Below are 20,019 nucleotides of genomic sequence, written 5' to 3' on the forward strand. Positions count from 1 at the left end.
AGATACAATATAATATTATTAAACATACAAATAATTTTACTTTGTTATATTATATATGTTACTTTGTTATACATATATAACCACATAATAAAAACAAACTAGATTAAATTATTTATTTATATAATTATACATTTATTCTACTAGATATGTTAATTTTATTATTTCGAAGCATCTAATTGTGAATGAAAAATGAAATAGGTATGAAAACTTAAAATTTAAACAATGCCACAAATCAGTGAAAATTCATTTTTTAATACTATAATTATACACACACATATATATATATATAGTATATATTCGAATTATTAATGATAATAGATTGTTAATACATAGTTTCGTAATATTTTAAATTTTTTTTGCCAAACATTTTTCATGAATTATAATATAACATATTATATAATATTGATCGTGAAAGTTTTTACTTAATTAATCCATATTCATATTTACTTGAAATATTAATTAACTTTTATAGTTATTGTTATGCGCATATTTTGTTATATATATATATATATATAGATAATAAAATTTAATTAAAAAATTTAATTTAATTTAATTTAAAAAACTATGTGAAAATATAAGGCATTTCTTCTGGAACTTTTATATTTTTATAAAAATGCATTGCTGTAATTTTTAAAACTCTTCGTAAAATTCGAGATAATTCTTTTTCTTTATGTATATAGTAATTATTTAAAAGGGGGACGATTTTAATAAGCTAAATGTAATAATTCAATTTTTCGATTTTTATATCACGATAAATTACTATTTATACATTTTATACAAAACATAAAGTAAGAAAGTACCTAAGCGTAAACGACCAGCAAAGAGACTATGGAACACGATTGTGCCCATCGCAGCTTCTTGTTCACCTCTGCGAACTCGTTCACCGAACACTATCTCACACGGCGGCAATATTACAATCTGCTACCTGTCAACAAAGTAGAGCGTCGATGAGACCACTCTCCACGCTTCGTAGATCTTTCTTGTCCCACATAAGTAAGCCGGTATGGTATTTTGCAAAGAGACGTGTATTACTATCCGACCACCGCTTACCCCGTATCCTCATTATGCTAACAAGCGCATGCAACGAGTGATATAGAGTTTTGTTCTGGTACGTAATATATAAATATGTCTATAATATCATCAACATTATACGTGAAATACTCGCCACTCTTTTTTGCGTATACATACGTCATGTGCGTCATACGTCATATTGTATATACATACAAATAATGTTTGTTTTAACGCGCACAACTTTTGTGACGCGCTGATCAAATGGCATTAATTACACATGCATAAATCGCTGCGATGCGCGAGATCATCAAAAGTAGGTGTCATTACAATATACGTCTGACTGTGCCTGATTATTAACTAAATTTTGGACATGCGTCACCGCATGTGCAATAATTCTAAATACGTAGATCATCCTAGTGTGTTATTCCCATCGAAATGTCGGACAATAGCGATGAAATTTGAATACCCGTAATACCTGCTATCATTATTAATAAAATTATTATCGCACAATAGTAAAATATAAGTGATTGAATTTAATTTTATTTGAGGTATTTCTGTCAATCCTTAATATAGTCAAACTTATATAATTACACCAAACATCAATTTAAAAAAAATATTTCTTTTAATATAAAAAAGTATTTATTAGTAAAACTGAATCTTATAATTAGTTACGTTAAATTCATGGGGATAAATCTATATTATATTTTGAAACTTTATCTGTAGCTTCAAAGCTGTAAGTAGTACAATGATGGCATAGTCAGACAGATAACGCAGCTATCGAATCGGCGGAAAAGCATTTACGACGAGAAATTGGCACACGTGAGAGTTACGCGAAATTAAAATGATAAGAAATTTGTTAATTATCCGATAACGTAAATAATTGTTAATACATCTCAAAGTTTTGCAACATTTACGTTTCTAAGATGCTGCGTCAGTACTGAAAATTCTGAAGCTAAGTTCTAATTTTGATTATAAATATAAATAATTTCATTGAAAAAGTACGTGCTATACGTAGAAATTTGTTTGAAATTTGGAAATTGTACAACCTGCCTACATAGATAACATAGTAAATATATAAAATAGATAACACGCAGTTGCAAAATTTTGTCGAATTCTATTATTTTCCAATGTTGCTAAACGTAAAAATTGAATCTTGTTTTAATTGAAGACAACTTGAAAATTGCATAATATGAAATCAAAATTATATATTTTTTTCTATAAGATTTGGAAAATTTGAAAAAAATTGAAGGATCATTGTCGCGAAAGTCTACCGCTGTCTTCAATCGTTCAATTAGAAACAGACTTTCAGCTTTATTTGCTTTTTTCGGCTCGCTAATTCCGTATTACCATTGATCATTGACAGTACGAAATCTGATGTAAACCTTCTCATTAAAAATCAAACATTTCGCCCTTCATATACGTACAACGTGCCGGGCAGCACCAGAGTAAATCAGGAAAAATGATTTTGTGATTGTTAATTATACTGAGAGGTGTTTTTTGGTATTTGTGACTATAAATTATATTCCAGTCAACACAAACTGAAAGTAACATAACATCAATGTTATAATTTTGCACTCAACAATACATATTACTAGAATGATAAAATAATTATGATTAAGAATTTCATTTTTTCAGTTATTATTGCTATAAAATAATGATTATATTTATAATTCTATACACATAAAAAATAAATATTTATAGCACTGGATATTACTATAATTTACATGTGGCATATTTTTTTAGTATACAGAACTATAAATATAAATATTATCTCTAACATTATAGCAGTGCTAATTATAAAAATGGAATTTCTAGCCATAATTATCTTACCATGCAATTATAGTCATAAATACCAAGTACTTTTCTCTCAGTATATTTTTAGAGTACTATTTAAGTAATATCAGCACGTCTCTCTCTCATATTTACTTTAATAAAAATATCACTACTAAATGACATTTATCTATCCCAAACTTGTATCAGCTATCAGACAGCTCTATCGTCGTGTACAAACGAATCGATCTTGGGGATAGTTCTAATCTAAACGACAAGGTACTTAACTTCCTGGAAACGCGTTCCCTTCAATTTAAAGTTAAAATCTTCTATCACATTGAAACTAATTCTTTCTGCCTTTAAATCGCATTTCACTGTCGCTATCAAATCGCAAAGTCAGTCGCCACACGGACTGTCAATTTTCAACTTTTTATACAAGGATCGCCACTACACATTGCGATGTTGGGATCCATTAGCGAACGTCCCGCAATGAGCCGACGTCGCTCATCTCTACTCGGGAAATGCCAACATCTTCATTTCCCTTCGGTCACGTATAAAATACTATCGAACCTCTTTTGCCATCTTCTTCGCTAAGCACGATCCTCCGGGAAATAAACAAAGATGCTAACTGCATACACGAATATGATGATGGCTCTCTCTCTCTCTTTCTCTCTCTCTCTCTCTCTCTTTCTCTCTTCTGTCTCTATTTCTGTCTGTCTTTCTTTTATTTTTTTCCTCTCTTTTCTCTACCTCTTTCTCTTTTTTTTTTACGCGCCTTCTCTTTCTTCTCCTGTCTCTTCCTTCTCCGAAGATTCGTCTTTTTCGAGCCAAATTCAGTATCGCACGAGAAAACATTCGACGGAAATAAAATGTGTAATTCTCCTACAACTTGTCTCTCTCTCTCTCTCTCTTTCTCTCTCTCTCTCTCTCTTTCTTTCTCACTCTTTCTTTTTTACTCTCTCCATCTCTCTATCTTTCTCTCTCTCTCTCTGTCTGTCTCTGTGATATGGACCCCTCCGTCCTTATCCAATAAACCAATATTTTCAGTGTTTGCTGTGTCCCGATAGTATAGATATCTTTTATACATTTAGCGCATGGTGTGACAAAACATTCGTTAGCCGTCGATGCTTATCGTTCATGAGTATCGGAAGAATCGAATCGCTCGGATCGGCTGTCTCGAGCTTCTCTTCCTCTCCTTCTCTTTCTCTCTCATTCTTTCTACCTTTCTCTCTCTCTCTCTCTCATCGTCATTCACTCGTTTCGAGAGCGATTCGAAGATTGCTTGAAGAGTGGCAATGCAACGTCCGCCTAAACGTCGCGTTGCTTGAACTATCTTCTTATAGCGAATATTGCCTTACTATTCCATGAAAGCGACCTCGTAGCCTCGTATCTTGCGCTCTGCGTCTCGCTTCGCAATGCGAACGATATTGTAACTGATTTACAAGATTTATTATTTACAGAATTATTGTTTACAGTAGAAATAATAATTGTAGAAGCAGAAATAAATGCGAAGTATAGAGCTTCCATTCGCAAAGCGCAAGATGAAGTGCCGCAAGATCGCCCAGATGGCACAGCGAGCGCAAGATCGCTTTCACGATCCTCTTCTTCGACGACGCCGATCACGATGTTTTGTCAGATCATTCATGAGTGTTAGTTGTGGTATAACGACGGAAAATCTGCGTCGCGACGAGTACCTTCTCTTCCTCTTTTTTTATATTTTTTTTTCTACGGATATCGTATTAATTCGTCCAAGACGGCTGTTCGCCGTTGATGATAACAGAGCTGATACGTCTTGTCTCTGACAATGAGCGAAGCGGGAGAGAGGCTCCCGCTTGCCGAAGCTCTCTCTTTCTCTCCGCATCTGTTTTTTTTTTTTTTTTTAAGAATCACGAGCGACGCCGGTTATCGCAAGCTATATCGTACACAAAAAAGCTCTGTGTACCAGAGAGATTAGAAAAAAAGTAAATTTTAAAAAACGAAACAAATAAGCAGATGTTACAATCTAACAGATAGTGAAAATAATATTAATTTTTTAGTATGGCTGGAAGTGGAGTACTAACTTCAAGGAGGCCATACAGACCAGTCACGAGTAAATTTTTACTTATTCATACTTATAAATTATTATAATTATTATTACTATTATAAAAGATTTACCGTTTATTATTTTATTATTATTATTATTATTATTATCATTATTATTATTATTATTATTATTCTGTACTGTTTTTATATATATTATATATACACGCATATACATATATATCAAACACACGGAATATATTTATATTCTTTTTTATTCGGTATGTCTGCAGCACAATCATCGTACTGTCGATAACTGTTATCCTTTCACGGCACTCTGGAGCATTCCGCCAAAAATCCTGCTATCCATTTTGTCATTTGTTTAAGATGTAAAGCGAAAGTAAAAGCTTTTTTTCTCTCGTAAATCCCATTCGTGTAGTATTCCAACAAGACCATTGTATAAATTTCCCATAATTTGTATAAAACAATTTGCGCAATCCACGCACACAGATTTATAGATTTATGGAATAAATACTGTCACTATTGCGAAATATTGATCTCGAGAGATAAAAATCTGGAAAAAAAACTGAGAGTTTATTCTCACTATATGGGTAAATAAAATAATAAACTGTATATAGATATATATGTTTGTGTGTATATGTGTGTGCAGAATTTTTAATTTTTGTGTTCGAGGTTTATGAGAAAGTCCAACATTTATAGCAGTTTAGCGGAATTCTTCGGAGTTAATCCAGCGAATCTGACTCTCCTATCCATCACACATGTGCTACAGTCATTTTGACCTCTCAATCATAGTTTTGATACCACAATGCTTGCTCTGAGACGAATCTTTTTGTCCGATTTCTTGATTCTCAATTTTTATACGTTCGCGTTCTCTACCACTTTGTGCTGTATAAAGAAAAGTATCAAGAGCGACAGATGCTTTTCCTTTTGTCAAGATACTTCATTGGGAACATTTGAAAAACGCATAGACGACTGATTGATTGGCATCGTGTTTGTATACTGGTTGTTTAAGGATCGAGAAATACCTACTTCTTTTGTAAATGCAATTAAAAATGTGCAATAGATATAAGCAGCTTTGAACGATCAGAAGAAAATTGCTCGTAACGTGTATTCTTACAGGATCTTTGAAAATTATGTTGCGTTTTTCTTAATCATTGTAATTTATATTAATAATTTTATGTGGACCGAAAATAACAATTGAGAGAAGTTATTCTTACCCTACTTCTACTTTATGACTTTAGCTTTATTTACAACGTAAAGCTTAATATTGAATAAAGTTATATTACAATTGTGTGTAGTAAACAGATTTTAAATATGCACTCTTTCATTAATATTTATTTTGGTATTTATACTTATTATTGTTAATTATTATATATAATAATGATAATAATGTCACGCAGCTTAATTAAATCTTCTTATATAATAGTTTTAGTATGTGAAACGTGCATCTCAACGTTTTATTATAATTCCTTAAATTCTACTTGAATTATTTAAATTTTTTGAATTTCTTGTTAAATGTTAATCTTTCTTCGACATTACATTAGCACGTGCCTACAAATCATCAGACTTTCATGCTCGAATCTCTGTCCAATAACTCATATCTTTTAACATTATCTTCTGAATACATAGAAACGCGAACACTTCAGGAATGTCTCACTCCCTGGATCTCTCTATTATTAAATCCGCTTGTATCTACTGCACGTTTTTCATGGAGCACACTGAAAGGAGAATCGCAACGTCCGAAACGCAAGGAACGCCGCGCGATTTCTCGCTGTTCTGAGAATTATTTTGCACTCTACTTGATTTCCTACAGCTTTACACTTCTTTTCTGCTTGAGACCGTTCGAATATTCTGCTAGTGCCTGCGTCCGATACAGATATGACAAGGAAAGAAAAGCCTTTGTCCTGCGGCTTCCGCGATACTATTTGATTCAATATGAAATCTTCGCGAGAAAACATTTATGTTGCACACCACCAATTGTTCGAAATTATCCAGTTATATTATAAATACACACACACACACACACACATACACACACAGAGTTACATTCAGATACATGTGTATTGACTAGTGTCATTTATATACAATTAGCCAGTTCCAAAGACGAGCAAACTTTCATTAAGACTCTGCTGTGCTACGTGCTATACATCTTTGATTTTAGCGCTCTCACTTCGCCTTTTTCGCAAGATATACTTATTTATATAATATGTATTTATACAACAACGTTTCCTCCTTGGTTTCCATTCGCGTATCCGAACACTTCCGAGCTGTGGCCCTCACTGAGACACCCATATGCCGATTCGACGCGAAAGACGAGGAAAGGAGACTGCTTTCGCTCATCGAGCATCGGCAAATGTTGAGGATTGTCTGGCATTGTCGTCGATATAAGATCGATTTTTCTGATTTGGTTAGCTAATTCTTTTTAAGAAATAGTTTCGTGAAAGACATTTCAATCTTGAAATGCTAGTTTAAAAGATAAAATCTTCTTTATACTCATTGTTGTGAAATATATCTCGCGAAATATAAAATAATATATGTAGGTATATTTATACTTATTATAAATTCGGCTAAAACCGAGTTAAAATGTAGTTAATATATTTGTTTTACTTGAAAAGAACGATTATGTTGAAGTATTTAAGAATTTAATAATAGATTCAGTTCTGAAAGTAATTTTTCTTGAACTATTGATATAGTCACGCAGAACGCTTAAACTGGTTGCTCGAAATTTAAAAGCTTTTCACAGCGTTGTCAATGTTAAGTGTTCTACATAATTATTTTTATGTTCCAATAAAATTATTTTTAGATCGGTATCTAATTAAATTTTTAGATACTTTAGCAGAATCGTTCTTTCCATGTATAAAATAGAGAGTATCCCATCTAACGTGACCGTTTTTTATATTTTTGCAGAATAAGATATTCAATTAAAGATATTCAAATAAAAGTTCTATGGTCTCACAAGGCATAAATAATAGTAAAATTAATTTTCGAATTTTTTCATAGTCATATTTTAGAATTTTAGATTATGACTTCTTTTGTTAACGGAACTATTATTTTTTTTACATAACAGGATTGTTCTAATTGTTCTGTATACACATACATAAAAGTATTTTTTGGAAAATAACGAGGTAATTTATACTTTATTCTGACATAACATATTTTTATATAAAATATAAAAATATCTCGCAAACTATTAATATTTTCATAACCATACTTCAATACTTTTTAGAATAATGAGATTTTGCTGTTTATGTGTGCTTCATCAGACAACTTTTGTTTGAATATATTTATATTTTGATCTTACCTTGCAAAGATATAAGGAATGATCATGTTAGGTGAAACCTAACACCCTATATACTCGAGGCAAGTTCGCATTTTGATGCATTTGATGCCGAAGGAAACGACTACGTTTATTCCATAAAAATGTAAATGCTAGGATTTCGGAATACATCCCTGGGTCATATATCAGCCGTGCATCCCCGAAACATCCAGGAATCGTGTCTGCTGAAATTTCGCGGCGTTCTGGATCCCGATCGGAGTCATCGACGATGCGAGACAGTCCGACAACACACACGACACGACGTAGAAACGCGGCAGTAGTAGCAACCCGACCTCAGTCAGACACACATACACACTTGCTCCAATCCACTTCTTATAGTAAGGTCTCGCCCGCACCCTTCGTCCACCACCACGACTACCTTCCTCGTCCTCTTAACCCGTCGTCTGTACCATCTTCGTACGTTTTTTCAAGGTTTACATTGGATTTCCCCGTTGCGTGACGTACCACGACGACGGCACGCATCACCCGCGCGCGCAAGTGCATCTCACAGAGATTCTCCCTTATATTGCTGTGCTATAGTCTTTTTTTTCCACCGACTCCCTCTCTTTTTCTCTCTTTTTCTCTTTCTCTCTCTCTCTCTCTCTCTCTCTCTGTCTTTTTTCTCTCTGTCTCACCTCGTCACATCTACCAGTCTTTACGGGACGACAAGATGTCACTTGACGCATGATGACGCGTCTGGGCTCTTATACGTTCTGTTCAAACGTCGCGATCCTCCGCGGCTGAAGTAAATCGAATCACTCGGATTGCTTGCTGCGTCCAGCAGCGTGTACATATGTTGATACTTTGTATATACAAATATATATATTTTATATGGTCCGATAACATTAATAGTCGCGATGGTCTCGTACCAGTGCGCCGCCTCGTCACAGCTCGCGCATAGGAAATTTGAGAGGGTGGTCCCTGCCTTCTTGCTTCCACCACGGAAAAATATGCGTCTGCATATGCGCCTCTGTATGTACGTGCGCGCGAGCATACATGCCAAGTGGAATAAAATCAACAATTACGCGACGTAATCATATGGCGATTTTGAGATTGTAGATACGAAATAGAACGATTTCGATCGCTTTCTACTTTTTACGAGATCATAGAATATCGACATCTTCCAAATGGATTTCTGTTGAGGGATTACTATGAATAATATAAATTAAATTCGATGATTTATTTAAGTCGCAGAATAATAATAGCTTACTTATGTGAGAAGACAAATTAGATAAAATAATAAGTGTGTCAAATAATGTAAATCGACTTTATTTGATTTATTTCAATATGTTTTATGATTTTATATGATCCTAAGATATTGTGTGAAGAAAAAATATTGTTAAATTTATTCCACTTGCTTATATAACGTATATCATGTATCCATCATTATACTTCTGCTACGTAATCGATTATTGGTGGAATGATACACGTTTACATCTAAATACAACGTACAAGACTTGAGGATAGTCCCTCTATAAAATGGGATATATTCGAATTATATAGTGCGTTTTATTTTTAGTACTATTTTTCATCGAAATTGAATTGACTAAAGCAATTTTTTAGATTAATAGTTCTTAGAGTTCCTTATAATTTGACATTATAAACAAATATTCGCATAAACTACTAGATAACTAATTTATTTATATAATTCTAATTTTTCAGTTTTTAATTGTTTTCCACTGCATCATTATTATGAAGCTTATTTGGCTTATTTGATTAGTACTCACACGCACTTATGTTTACAATCCACAAGCATTTCTTCGTGTTCACGCGCACGTGTGCAAAGGATGTGAACGAGAACGAATTGAGATTCGTTAAATTCTCTTGGTATCTCTGTTCCTATATTAATTCTGAAGACTAATCACTCTCGATTCGTTGGTACGTATGGAAAAGACAATTTTGACGAATTATTTAGCTAAATACAGATCTAAACATAATTTTGTAAACTATTAAAATAATTATATAGGAAACTCAAGCATTCTATAATGCTTTCCAAACTTTCGACATTCTATCGAAATCAGTCAGTTTTAACATCCTACATAATTATTTCAATAGTCCAACAAAATTATTTTCAAATCTATATTCAGCTAAATTTTTACTTACTTCAGTAAAACTATCTTTTCCGTATTGTATTATAAAATTTAATAAATTTCGCTGGCTGGACAAAAAATTAAAACGCAATTTAATTTATTATTTATTGACTGCATTTATTATTTATTGGCTGTATTATAAAATTTATTGTTTTTTTTTTTTTTTTCGAAGGAACGAAAGACATGTAAAAAATAGAAAAAGAACTGAGATTCCTTTTATAAATCTTTTTAACGTCAAAAGAGGACGAATCTCGATTAGTCTCAACAAATGCAATCACAATCAATTAAACGCGCAATGACGAGGCTGTATAGCACTCCAGCACCTCGGAACCGAAACAACCAATATCATTCTATGACTTGAAAGCGAAAAAGGAAGAAATGTCACATGTCGAGGAAAATATGATTATATTAACCTCAAGAGTGATGTTGATTGTTTTAATTTTGAGGTGTCGGTATTTTACGTCGCGAAAACTACTGAATAAAGTGGAATGGCCATAAATTCGCGCATATGGTGCGGCGTAGTGAAATCTCTTAACCAAACTGGAGTTGATCTCCACATTTTGAAGTTGGAAACTATTAAAGGTCTTTCACAAATAACGTTACTAATAAAATAATAATTATTTATTAAACAATCTATCTATATCTCAGAAATAATTAATTAAAATATAACTATCTAAATAATAAAATTAATGGATTTTATTCAAACAAAACTTTTATTGTTGTCTGGTGAAGAGTCAATGATAGCATCAAATTGATAATAAAAACCTCACTACCGATAGATGCGCGAGTTTACGGTCACACCGATCTACACGCTGGCGTGTAGCACTCTAAAGGTCTAATTAGCTCCCTCACTTATAATTTGTACGATATTTCGGCTTCTTATATGTCTGGTTTCTCCACGCTATTTTGTATTTGCTCCTGTCGACGGATTTGCTACCACATAATCACCTCTTTCTATTTCACCGATACCGATCGAATGTTACTATCGCGTCTCACATCACGTTCGATATGCGTACTCCGCCCTCGTGCAAGATTCATCATTCTTCTTTCCATCACATTCTCTCTCACTTTCTCTCTTTTTCTATCTCTGTTTCTCTTTCTCTTTTTCTATTGTGTATATGTATGTATATACCCATCCATCGAAAACACACTTTGAGGAATCATTATACATATATTATATATCTATATGTATATACAATATATATAGTATATTATATATATATATATACTCTCCATTTCACTTATTTCCCTTTTCTGCCTGTTTCTGTCCATCTCATTTCTCTATCTTTTTCTCTATATATCTATCTATCTATATGAGTCTGAGTCCGTACTATATACTTAATATACTATATTGCCTTACTATAAGGATTGGACTGAAGGTTTTCTCTGTGTATTTTTTGATTGGCCGATATTTCTTTTTTTTTTTTTTTTTCGATACTTATGTATATAATATATACTATCCTATATTATTTCTCGGATTTTGTTCGTTTCACAACTAGTCAGAGTATCAATTAACTAGGCACGTTTCGTACGTACGTGTGCGGCATGCGGCATGTATATGTACGTCTGTGTGTGTATGTGTGCGTGTGAATGTATGCCTGTCACACATAAAATACGTATGTGTGTAAGATTTTGCGTAGACGCGCATGCAGTTTCGCATGAGAGAAGGCATTCCTGTCGTTTTCTCTCTCTTTCTCTCTCTTTTTTTTTTTTTTCTTTGTTCTTATCCGCGCCTTCGAGATGCATGCTATTATATATTCTGCGTATAAGAGTATCCTCCGTTGCTTCGAAACCCGGAAGGTCGGCGTCATTTGTGCGGGCATCGACACAATACGAGCGTACTCGTACTAATTCGTAAATGGCAAATCCGGTAAGAAAAACGTCTCTGCTTCTATTTCAATGTAACTGCGATCTACCTCTCTGTGCACCTCGATCATCGGCATGGGCACAACAATTTTCATGTGATATGTTTCATTTTATTTTTAACAAGGAGAACTTTTGTGAACTGTGATCACGTATACGGAGTGATCGCTCGTGGTGCACGTGGCGGTAGTTTTTTTTTTGTCGAGAACCGAAAATGATTTTCTGTTAAGGTATAAAGGTATCGCTAATTTTTACAATTATACTACATATTATAGAAAAATAAAGATGTAGACTGTACTCTTCGGGAACGCAATATTTAAAAGTTTTTAGTATTTGTGATTGCATGATATGGTTAATTATGATTAAAAGTTCCACTTTTATTACTCTTTGATTTCACAATAATAATTATATAATATTTATAGTTCTATCGAAAAATTATTTGTTAGTTGACATGAAAGTGTTTAGTTAATAATACTAATAATTTCTAGTAATAAATTCTAGTAACTACAACCATTTTTTTCTCTTGCAATTAGTGCAGTAGATGATAAATTGTTATTTTTCTGGATAAATATTAAACGAAGTTGCTTAAGTAATATGTCGATATTTTGAAAATCACAAGAATTAAATTTAGCCGTGAAAAAATTAATTAATCAACCATGCGTGGTTTTCAACAAACATCGCCACGTTCACCAGCAGTGCGTCAATTTTACCCCTGTATGTAATTATTTTCGTTTGCGTTACTATAATCCATCTGCCCGAGCAACGTAAGGATGTGACGACGACTTTTTCTCTTTCAAATCTCACGCGTTTCTTTTTACTCCATGCTAGAACGGATTCACCGCGGGCGATATCGCGATAAACTGCACGTTTAAAACTCATATTGGTCCTAAGCGGTTTTTTTATTTGCTCGTACATAACTGTTCCTCTCGACCCGTGGGACGACTGATGCAAGATCCATCCGGAGTCAGTCTTGAAGTGACGACAGGTCGATGCCCGGGCGATGCGCCGCGCGTTCTCGACTCTTTCCTGCGCGAAACCGGATGTCGATCGTACGCACGATGGGCAGATAAAAATCGATCGAGAGTGATCACGCCAGGAATAAATCCAACAGCGCGAGGTTGCAATCAAAAGATACAACTCAAGCAGGACAAATCATAATAATGTCGAAAATGGCGTTAAAGTGAATTATAACTGATTGAAAAATGACTTTTAATAATCAATTTGGAATCATTTCGAAGCTATTTTGACGTCATTTTGGTGTCGTGACTTGTGTTCTCTTTTTGGAAATGGTTAAGTGGACGCTTAGTAATCGTTGTCTATAATTGAAGTATACCTTTAAAGCCATAATAAATTTTTAAGAATATAGCAAGAACACACAAAATTTAACAAAAAATTTAAATGACTTAATTTTGATGCCTAAAGTTAATAAATAGTCAAATTTTGTAACCAGAAATCATCATTTTGACGTCAAATTATCATTTTGACTTCCTCTTGATTTGGTGTTTCTCTGAAAATAACAGCGAATTCTCACTCAATCGTTGTGTCTTCTGATTATGCCCCTCATAGCGTAATTAATTTCATCAATTCTGTATTGTAAATATTTATTTTATCAAAATCATCGGAAGGGACTTTAACGATCACTGCAGTTTCTCCCTTTGGTCAATCTCGCGCTGTCGCATCCTCCAATTGAAATGTCCGATAAACGTCACGAGAATCGACCTTCAAGAAGACTTCCGCGGTCTTCCTTTTACATCTTTTACGAATCTTGGCGTAATTCACCCTCGACTTTTCGCGCGTCCGCGTTAACAAGAAACGAAAAATTTTCGCAAAGAACGCGAACATATCACGTACTCTCTCAATCTCTCTCTTTTCTGTTTTCTCCACGCGGTCCACGATTACGACCTCTGACCTCGGATTTTTGATTTTTGGTTTCTCTGTTTTTTTTTTTAAGTTGACTAATACCGGACAGCAATCGATGCCAAATGTAAAAGAGCCCCAAACGAGTACTGACTTGTAACACGCACAACGCACGCACAAAACGTATAACCGACCCGCAGGTAATTATCTAACGGAATTAATCATATTTACGTATTATATCCTACGATTGTGTGCCTTCTTTTTCGTTCACTTATTGCGATTCACGACTCATCATTGCGCTCTCTCTCTCTCTCTCTCTCTCTCTCTCTCTCTCTCTCTCTATTTCTCTCTTTCTCTTTCTATCTCTCTTTCTCTCTCTTTCTATCGCTCTCTGTCTCTTTTATCCATCTCTTTCTCTCGTGCGCCTTTTCTCTTTCACTTTTCTTTCGTCGTTCACTATATTCTGCATTTCCATAATTTACGCTCATTACATAATGATCTCTTATATCGTTCATCGTCTCATAGTCATGCTCTCTCTCTCTTCTGTCACATCGTTATTACGCATGCACATTATTCGCACATATACGCATGACATAGAAAAAAAAAGACGAAATTCAACTCGCGATCATCCGATCGTACGATCGTGGTGTATCGAAGTGCGTCTTTGTCGTTAAAAGTTCACGCGGTTCAACGACACGAAACGCATAGTCCGAATGTGAATTATACTTGAAGTATTAATAAAAAATTGACGTATTGATAAAATTAATAAATGTAATGTTGTTAATTATGCGTTAAGATATTGCATATATAGAGGACGGTTTTGAACATATCAAGTTTTCATCTTGAATTAATCTGAAGAATTGTCTTCTAAAATATTTTAGTATATACTTCGGAAAGACTATTCTGTATTACTTGAATTAGCATATAATTCTTAATCAATTCAAGTTACAAGATATTTCAGAGTCGTGAAATAGCATAAAAATTATTGAATACTTTTTTGCGTTAATAATTTCATTAGATAATTAAATGATATTAATAAATTTGTGCAATCGCGACAATCAATGATGAGGCAATATCGGACTTTGCGTGATCCGTGTTTCAAGTATCATCACTCTGTTATCTCTTTTTCGCAATTCATCCTTTCTCCAATCTCATTATTCGGACCTTCGCATCGAGACGCCACTTTCTACGATCACCGCTCTCGTTGTCAGAAAAAGCATCCGCAGCGACGGCATACTGCAAACGAGAAAGTGTATCATGATACACGACACTTTCAACATCCGGTACTGGACTACATCCGGTCTGCACCAAGCACTAAGAATCAAATTTTTAAAATGTATCTCTGTACATACGATCGAGTGTACATAGTCGATATGCGATTTTCGAAGCTCTTATATTATTATCGTTCTCTCACCTTTATACATCTATATGTGTCTATGTATGTACGTCGTGTCTACAAGCGCGTAAGTATCTATATGTGTCGTTGTGTTTTTTTTTGTACACGTTTTTACATCAAAAATTCGCGCGGCACCTCGCGGAACTGAGACATCACTGGACGATCGCGCGGGGGATGCTTCTTCTGAACGAGAGCGCGCAAAAACAAAGCACGATTCATCCCACGATGCCAAGAGTGCGTCGCGCCAGCATGCGGAAGGATACCCGGAGACGGTCCGCGTCCCCCAGGGGAAATCAGCTCTTGTGAGACGCTGGCGCGACGCCGCGAGGCAGAGCCGGGCCCCACCCGGGTCGGCCGGCCGGCCGGCGCGACGTTCTTGGCCCGACCGTTGATTCCACGTGTCTGAACGAACAGGCAACTGCCCCTGTGCCAGCGGAACGCACTGTCGTGGGGTCAGCGAGCGTCCTCGGGGGAGGGGGCCACCCTCACGAGTCATCCGCCGACCATCAGCAGCGTCCGGAGAACGCACTCGACGCTCTGCTAGACGAGTTGCAGACCTTCTCCCGACCAAGCTCGCAGATGGGTCACGTATCAAGCAGCTTGTCGGTGCACCCGGGTTCGAACGTACTCCTGGCCGACATCGGCCGCACCTCCAGCCTCCGAGATACGCCGAGCGTCGTGGCGACCACCGGCGGCGGCGGACGCGCGCCCAACATCAGCGATATCGGTCGAAAGGGCAGCGTGGACTCCTCCAGCGGTATCTTGACCGCGCCTCCCACAGTCGGCCTGATGGGTTTGCCCGGGATGGCATCGGGTGGCACTCTACGTCGCCTGCATTCGTATCCATCGAGCTCGGACACCGACACCTCACCGCCCATCGCCAGGCTGCAGGCACTGTCGCTGGACCAGCAGGCGCAGCAACAACAGCAGCCAGGCATGCCGGTGCTACCACAGAGCTTTCTGCCCGGACAGAAGCCGCCGGTGCCGGAACGGAACGCCGAACTGCTGCAGCTGGCGACCGCCAGAAGGGTACCGCCGCCACCGCCGCCGCGCACCAGTTCCCGATCGCCCCTGGCAAGCCCTACCAGCCCGCAGCTGCCGCCCAGAAATCATCCGTGCAATCTGCAGAGCGGCAATGCAACCTTGCGCCGACCCTCGCGCAACAACAGTCTCGTCGGCAAGGAAGGTAAGCCACCGATGGCTCTACCGTCGAACGCTATCCTGTCCACCGTGGACCAAGTCGCCTCGTTGGCGCCGACCGCGCCAGGCGCCGCTGCTCCGCATAATTCGTCGTCCTCGCAATCTTCCGCAGTGCTATCGACCAGTAACTCCAGCTCCTGTGAGAGCGTCAACTCGCAGGAAGGACTACAGAGTAAGCGCGGTCGACAGGAACAACTGGAGCAACGGCATCAGGAGCTTCTCAGGAAGCAGAAAGCTCTGCAGGAGCAGTACGCCCGGCTTCAGCAGCTGCAAAGGAACGCGGCCGGTCTTACCACCGTACCGCCGGCACCGCCTGATCTCCTAAAGAAAACTGGTTCCGAGAGTAATCTCCTGGCGAAGATGGGTCTTGGCCTGAGCGCAGCAAGTTCCGGATCCCTCACCAGCCTCAGTATTAAGCCTCAGATCTCGCAAGAGATCATGGTCGACGGTGGTAACCAAATAGCCAAAGTCGAGATCATCAACGGGCAAACGATTTCAACAACCGGGACGGCGACGACTAACGGCCAGGTTCTCGGTACCACGTCCTCAGCGATGGCATCGAGCACGACGACCATCGGCTCAGCCACCACTGTTACCACTACGTCCACTACGACCACCAGCAAGGTCTACGAGACGGACATTCTGTGACCGAGAAGCCGTTCGCTGATCGGCTGCTCGACCGTCAAGGTTGCCACTGAAATCGTGTTGGCGAGTTAACACGCTGGCTAGTGGGGTCACAAGACTGCTACTTGCTACCGCATGGTCCTTGGTCTTCGGACAACAGTCTCCAGGCAGGTTGTCCGTTAAACGAGACGAGCAAGAAGAAGGGAAACACGAAACGGTAAGAGAAGATTGGGGTTCGAGTTCGACAACAAGGAATTGCTAGAATTAAGAAGACCAAATTGCCTGGCGGACAGGAACGCGAATCGAAGAAAAGGAAGAACGGAAGGTGGAGGAAGGCTGTTTCCGGTATCCTGAACGATGAGGACGTCGCCGTACGCGGGCGCTTGGAGCGTCTCTTGGAAAGTAGAGTACAGCGTAGGGATTCAGCGCGAGAGTCGCGCGTAATAATACCGCACTAATCGTTATGATTAAATATAGTATTAATGATTGAAAGAAAACGCGCGGCGCGAGGAAACCTTTCGATACGCGGACGCGCGACAAAGCGTCGACGTCCAAACTAGAAAACGAGAAGAAGAAAAGAAATAGGAACGTGACGCGAATCTTGCATCACATAGCATATTCAAGGCGGGCAGGCGGGTTACATCCCGGTTCTCGCGTCTTGCCATCGATCTCTCAATCTTTACCCCTCCCTTCAACTTTGATCTCGAAAACGTGCTACATTCTCGACTTGGATCGTATGTACACGTCCCAATAGAATCCTAAAAAATCAGAGATATATGACATAAGAAGGGTATAATTTGTTTAACTGCTAAAGAGTATTATGGTCTGATTGGCTATCATAATAAGGAACTAAAATGGCACTGTGATTATGTGATTTATAAAGCCAATCAGTATCCATATTGGGTATCCATAAGGAACTAATATGGCAGCAGCGAACCAATTAGATTAATCAACTCAATGTCGTATCTTTTGGATTTTTTAGAACTCTAGTTCCAGGTAACAAGCTAATGTTACTTGTTGTCATTTTGACATTAGACATTAGAAAAATGACGTCAGCTTGTTACTTGGAGTCCACGCATTCGTACCTCTCGCAACGTCTGTGTGCCAAATACTAGAACAAAAGAGGAAACGCAGTACTCGCGTACTTTTTTCTAAGGTAATTATACACCCGTAATTATCCGGCTATTCGTTCTTTCTTCATCGTAATAGGGCGAGCGTAAGGTTCTACGTAGGTGATCATCGTATATAAATATTATACATATATACATACGTATTATATATATAAATATATACATACACGCGCTACGCATGTATGCGTGGATGAGCAGGAGATTTATATAAATATATACACGTAAGTGGAGATATAGGTAGGTAGATCTAAGTATATAATATATAAAATTGTATATTTCATATACATGAAATATACAGTCGTACACATATATACGCCGCAGAACGATCTTTTTTTCGGATGTCGACGAAGTGACACGTATAGAAACGCGTTTTGTACACGACGACGGTCCTAATGTGTACTGCAAATGTTTTATCAGAAAAAAACTTATTAGAGCAATTGTCTACCGTATGTGTACAAAAAATATACACAGATCCAGCCACATTTACATGAGTGCGTATAATATGCATATATATAATATACATATATAATATATATTATATATTTATATTGTATATCTATTTATTATAAACAAGATGCGTAGCGATAGGCGATCGACGTTATTCTCATTACTGCTAAGGAATTTACGGATGACATTGGCGAGAAATACGCGATTTATTCAGGAGGTACGAAAGAGTACGAAGGGGCACGGTACAGTGAAAGTGAGAAGCTGACAATACGAGATGATTGATAAAAAGATCCAGAAGGAAAGCGGTAACAAGATGCAAGGAGCAATTTCTTAGATCTAACCACCAATCTGACGAATCGCCATTTCTTTCCAAATTCCTAATTTTATTTCTATTTTGACATACAGGATCATTGTTAAAAAATTATTATAGAATTGAATGTTTCTCTTGTAGAAACAAAATCAGAGAAAAATCTAAAAGGAAAATACATAATAAAGAGAATCTTCTCGTAATTTTTTTTAAACACAGAGTACTTTACATTTAACTTCCCAACGGTGTCGAAAAAATGTTTTTATTTAAAGTAATTTTTTCTGAAGTCTTCTAATGGTAGCGATTCTTATGAAATCTTTTTAGTAACGATTCGCAGATTAAAAGAAAGGAAAAGAGAGAGATAATTGATTTGAAATTAATGTGAATTAGTAGTGGAATCAGTGTCGATGTAATTGGTTCAAAACAACGTGGCTGATAATGATCGAGAGACATGGCAAGACGCGTGAAAGATCTGCCGGCGAACTTTTCCGGCGGCCAAAGGTGTGCGTTAGGAAGGATATTGCTCAATATTTGCCAACCCGAACGCAGCTCCGCTACATACATCTCGCAACTAACGCCGCGCAACGTGCATCCCGCGTCGGATTATTTAGACGATCGCAATCATTAGCTAATTATTACCTTGCGCCCCACTATCAGAAGATGACGATCGTCGAGTCATCGAGCTTCATTGTCTCTCCATTGTCGCGATTACCGAAGGATCGAGCGTTTTGCGATCAAGGTGGCGAATCGACGTTTTACGATTGAACTGTTATTATTTCTTACAGAAATTCAATTTAATATTGAAAGATAGTGATTAATTACTTATCTTGAGCAGATATTAAAAATATCGTTATGCAGTGCTTCTAATACTCAGAATAAATAAAAATAATTAATCACTTTTTAATATTAAATTGGTAGTGATTAATTATTTATTTTGAATATTAAAAGCACTGAATAACAATGCTTTT

General features: G+C 37.0%; 1 protein-coding gene across 1 annotated transcript in view; it reads left to right on the forward strand.

The window, feature by feature from the left end:
- Window positions 1–19,219, forward strand: part of LOC108775601 (coiled-coil domain-containing protein AGAP005037) — a 117,220-nt gene extending 98,001 nt beyond the window's left edge. The window contains exons 18-22 of the mRNA XM_018542018.1: window positions 4,818–4,870; window positions 6,930–6,952; window positions 7,411–7,451; window positions 15,758–16,021; window positions 16,235–19,219. Of these exons, the coding sequence (XP_018397520.1) occupies window positions 4,818–4,870; window positions 6,930–6,952; window positions 7,411–7,451; window positions 15,758–16,021; window positions 16,235–17,191 (1,338 nt within the window). The 3' untranslated portion in view covers window positions 17,192–19,219. The remainder of the gene's footprint in view (window positions 1–4,817; window positions 4,871–6,929; window positions 6,953–7,410; window positions 7,452–15,757; window positions 16,022–16,234) is intronic.
- The last annotated feature ends 800 nt before the right edge of the window (window positions 19,220–20,019 follow it).

Source organism: Cyphomyrmex costatus, unplaced genomic scaffold, assembly GCF_001594065.2.
Source record: "Cyphomyrmex costatus isolate MS0001 unplaced genomic scaffold, Ccosl1.0 scaffold302, whole genome shotgun sequence".
In the NCBI taxonomy this organism is placed as follows: Eukaryota; Metazoa; Arthropoda; class Insecta; order Hymenoptera; family Formicidae; genus Cyphomyrmex; species Cyphomyrmex costatus.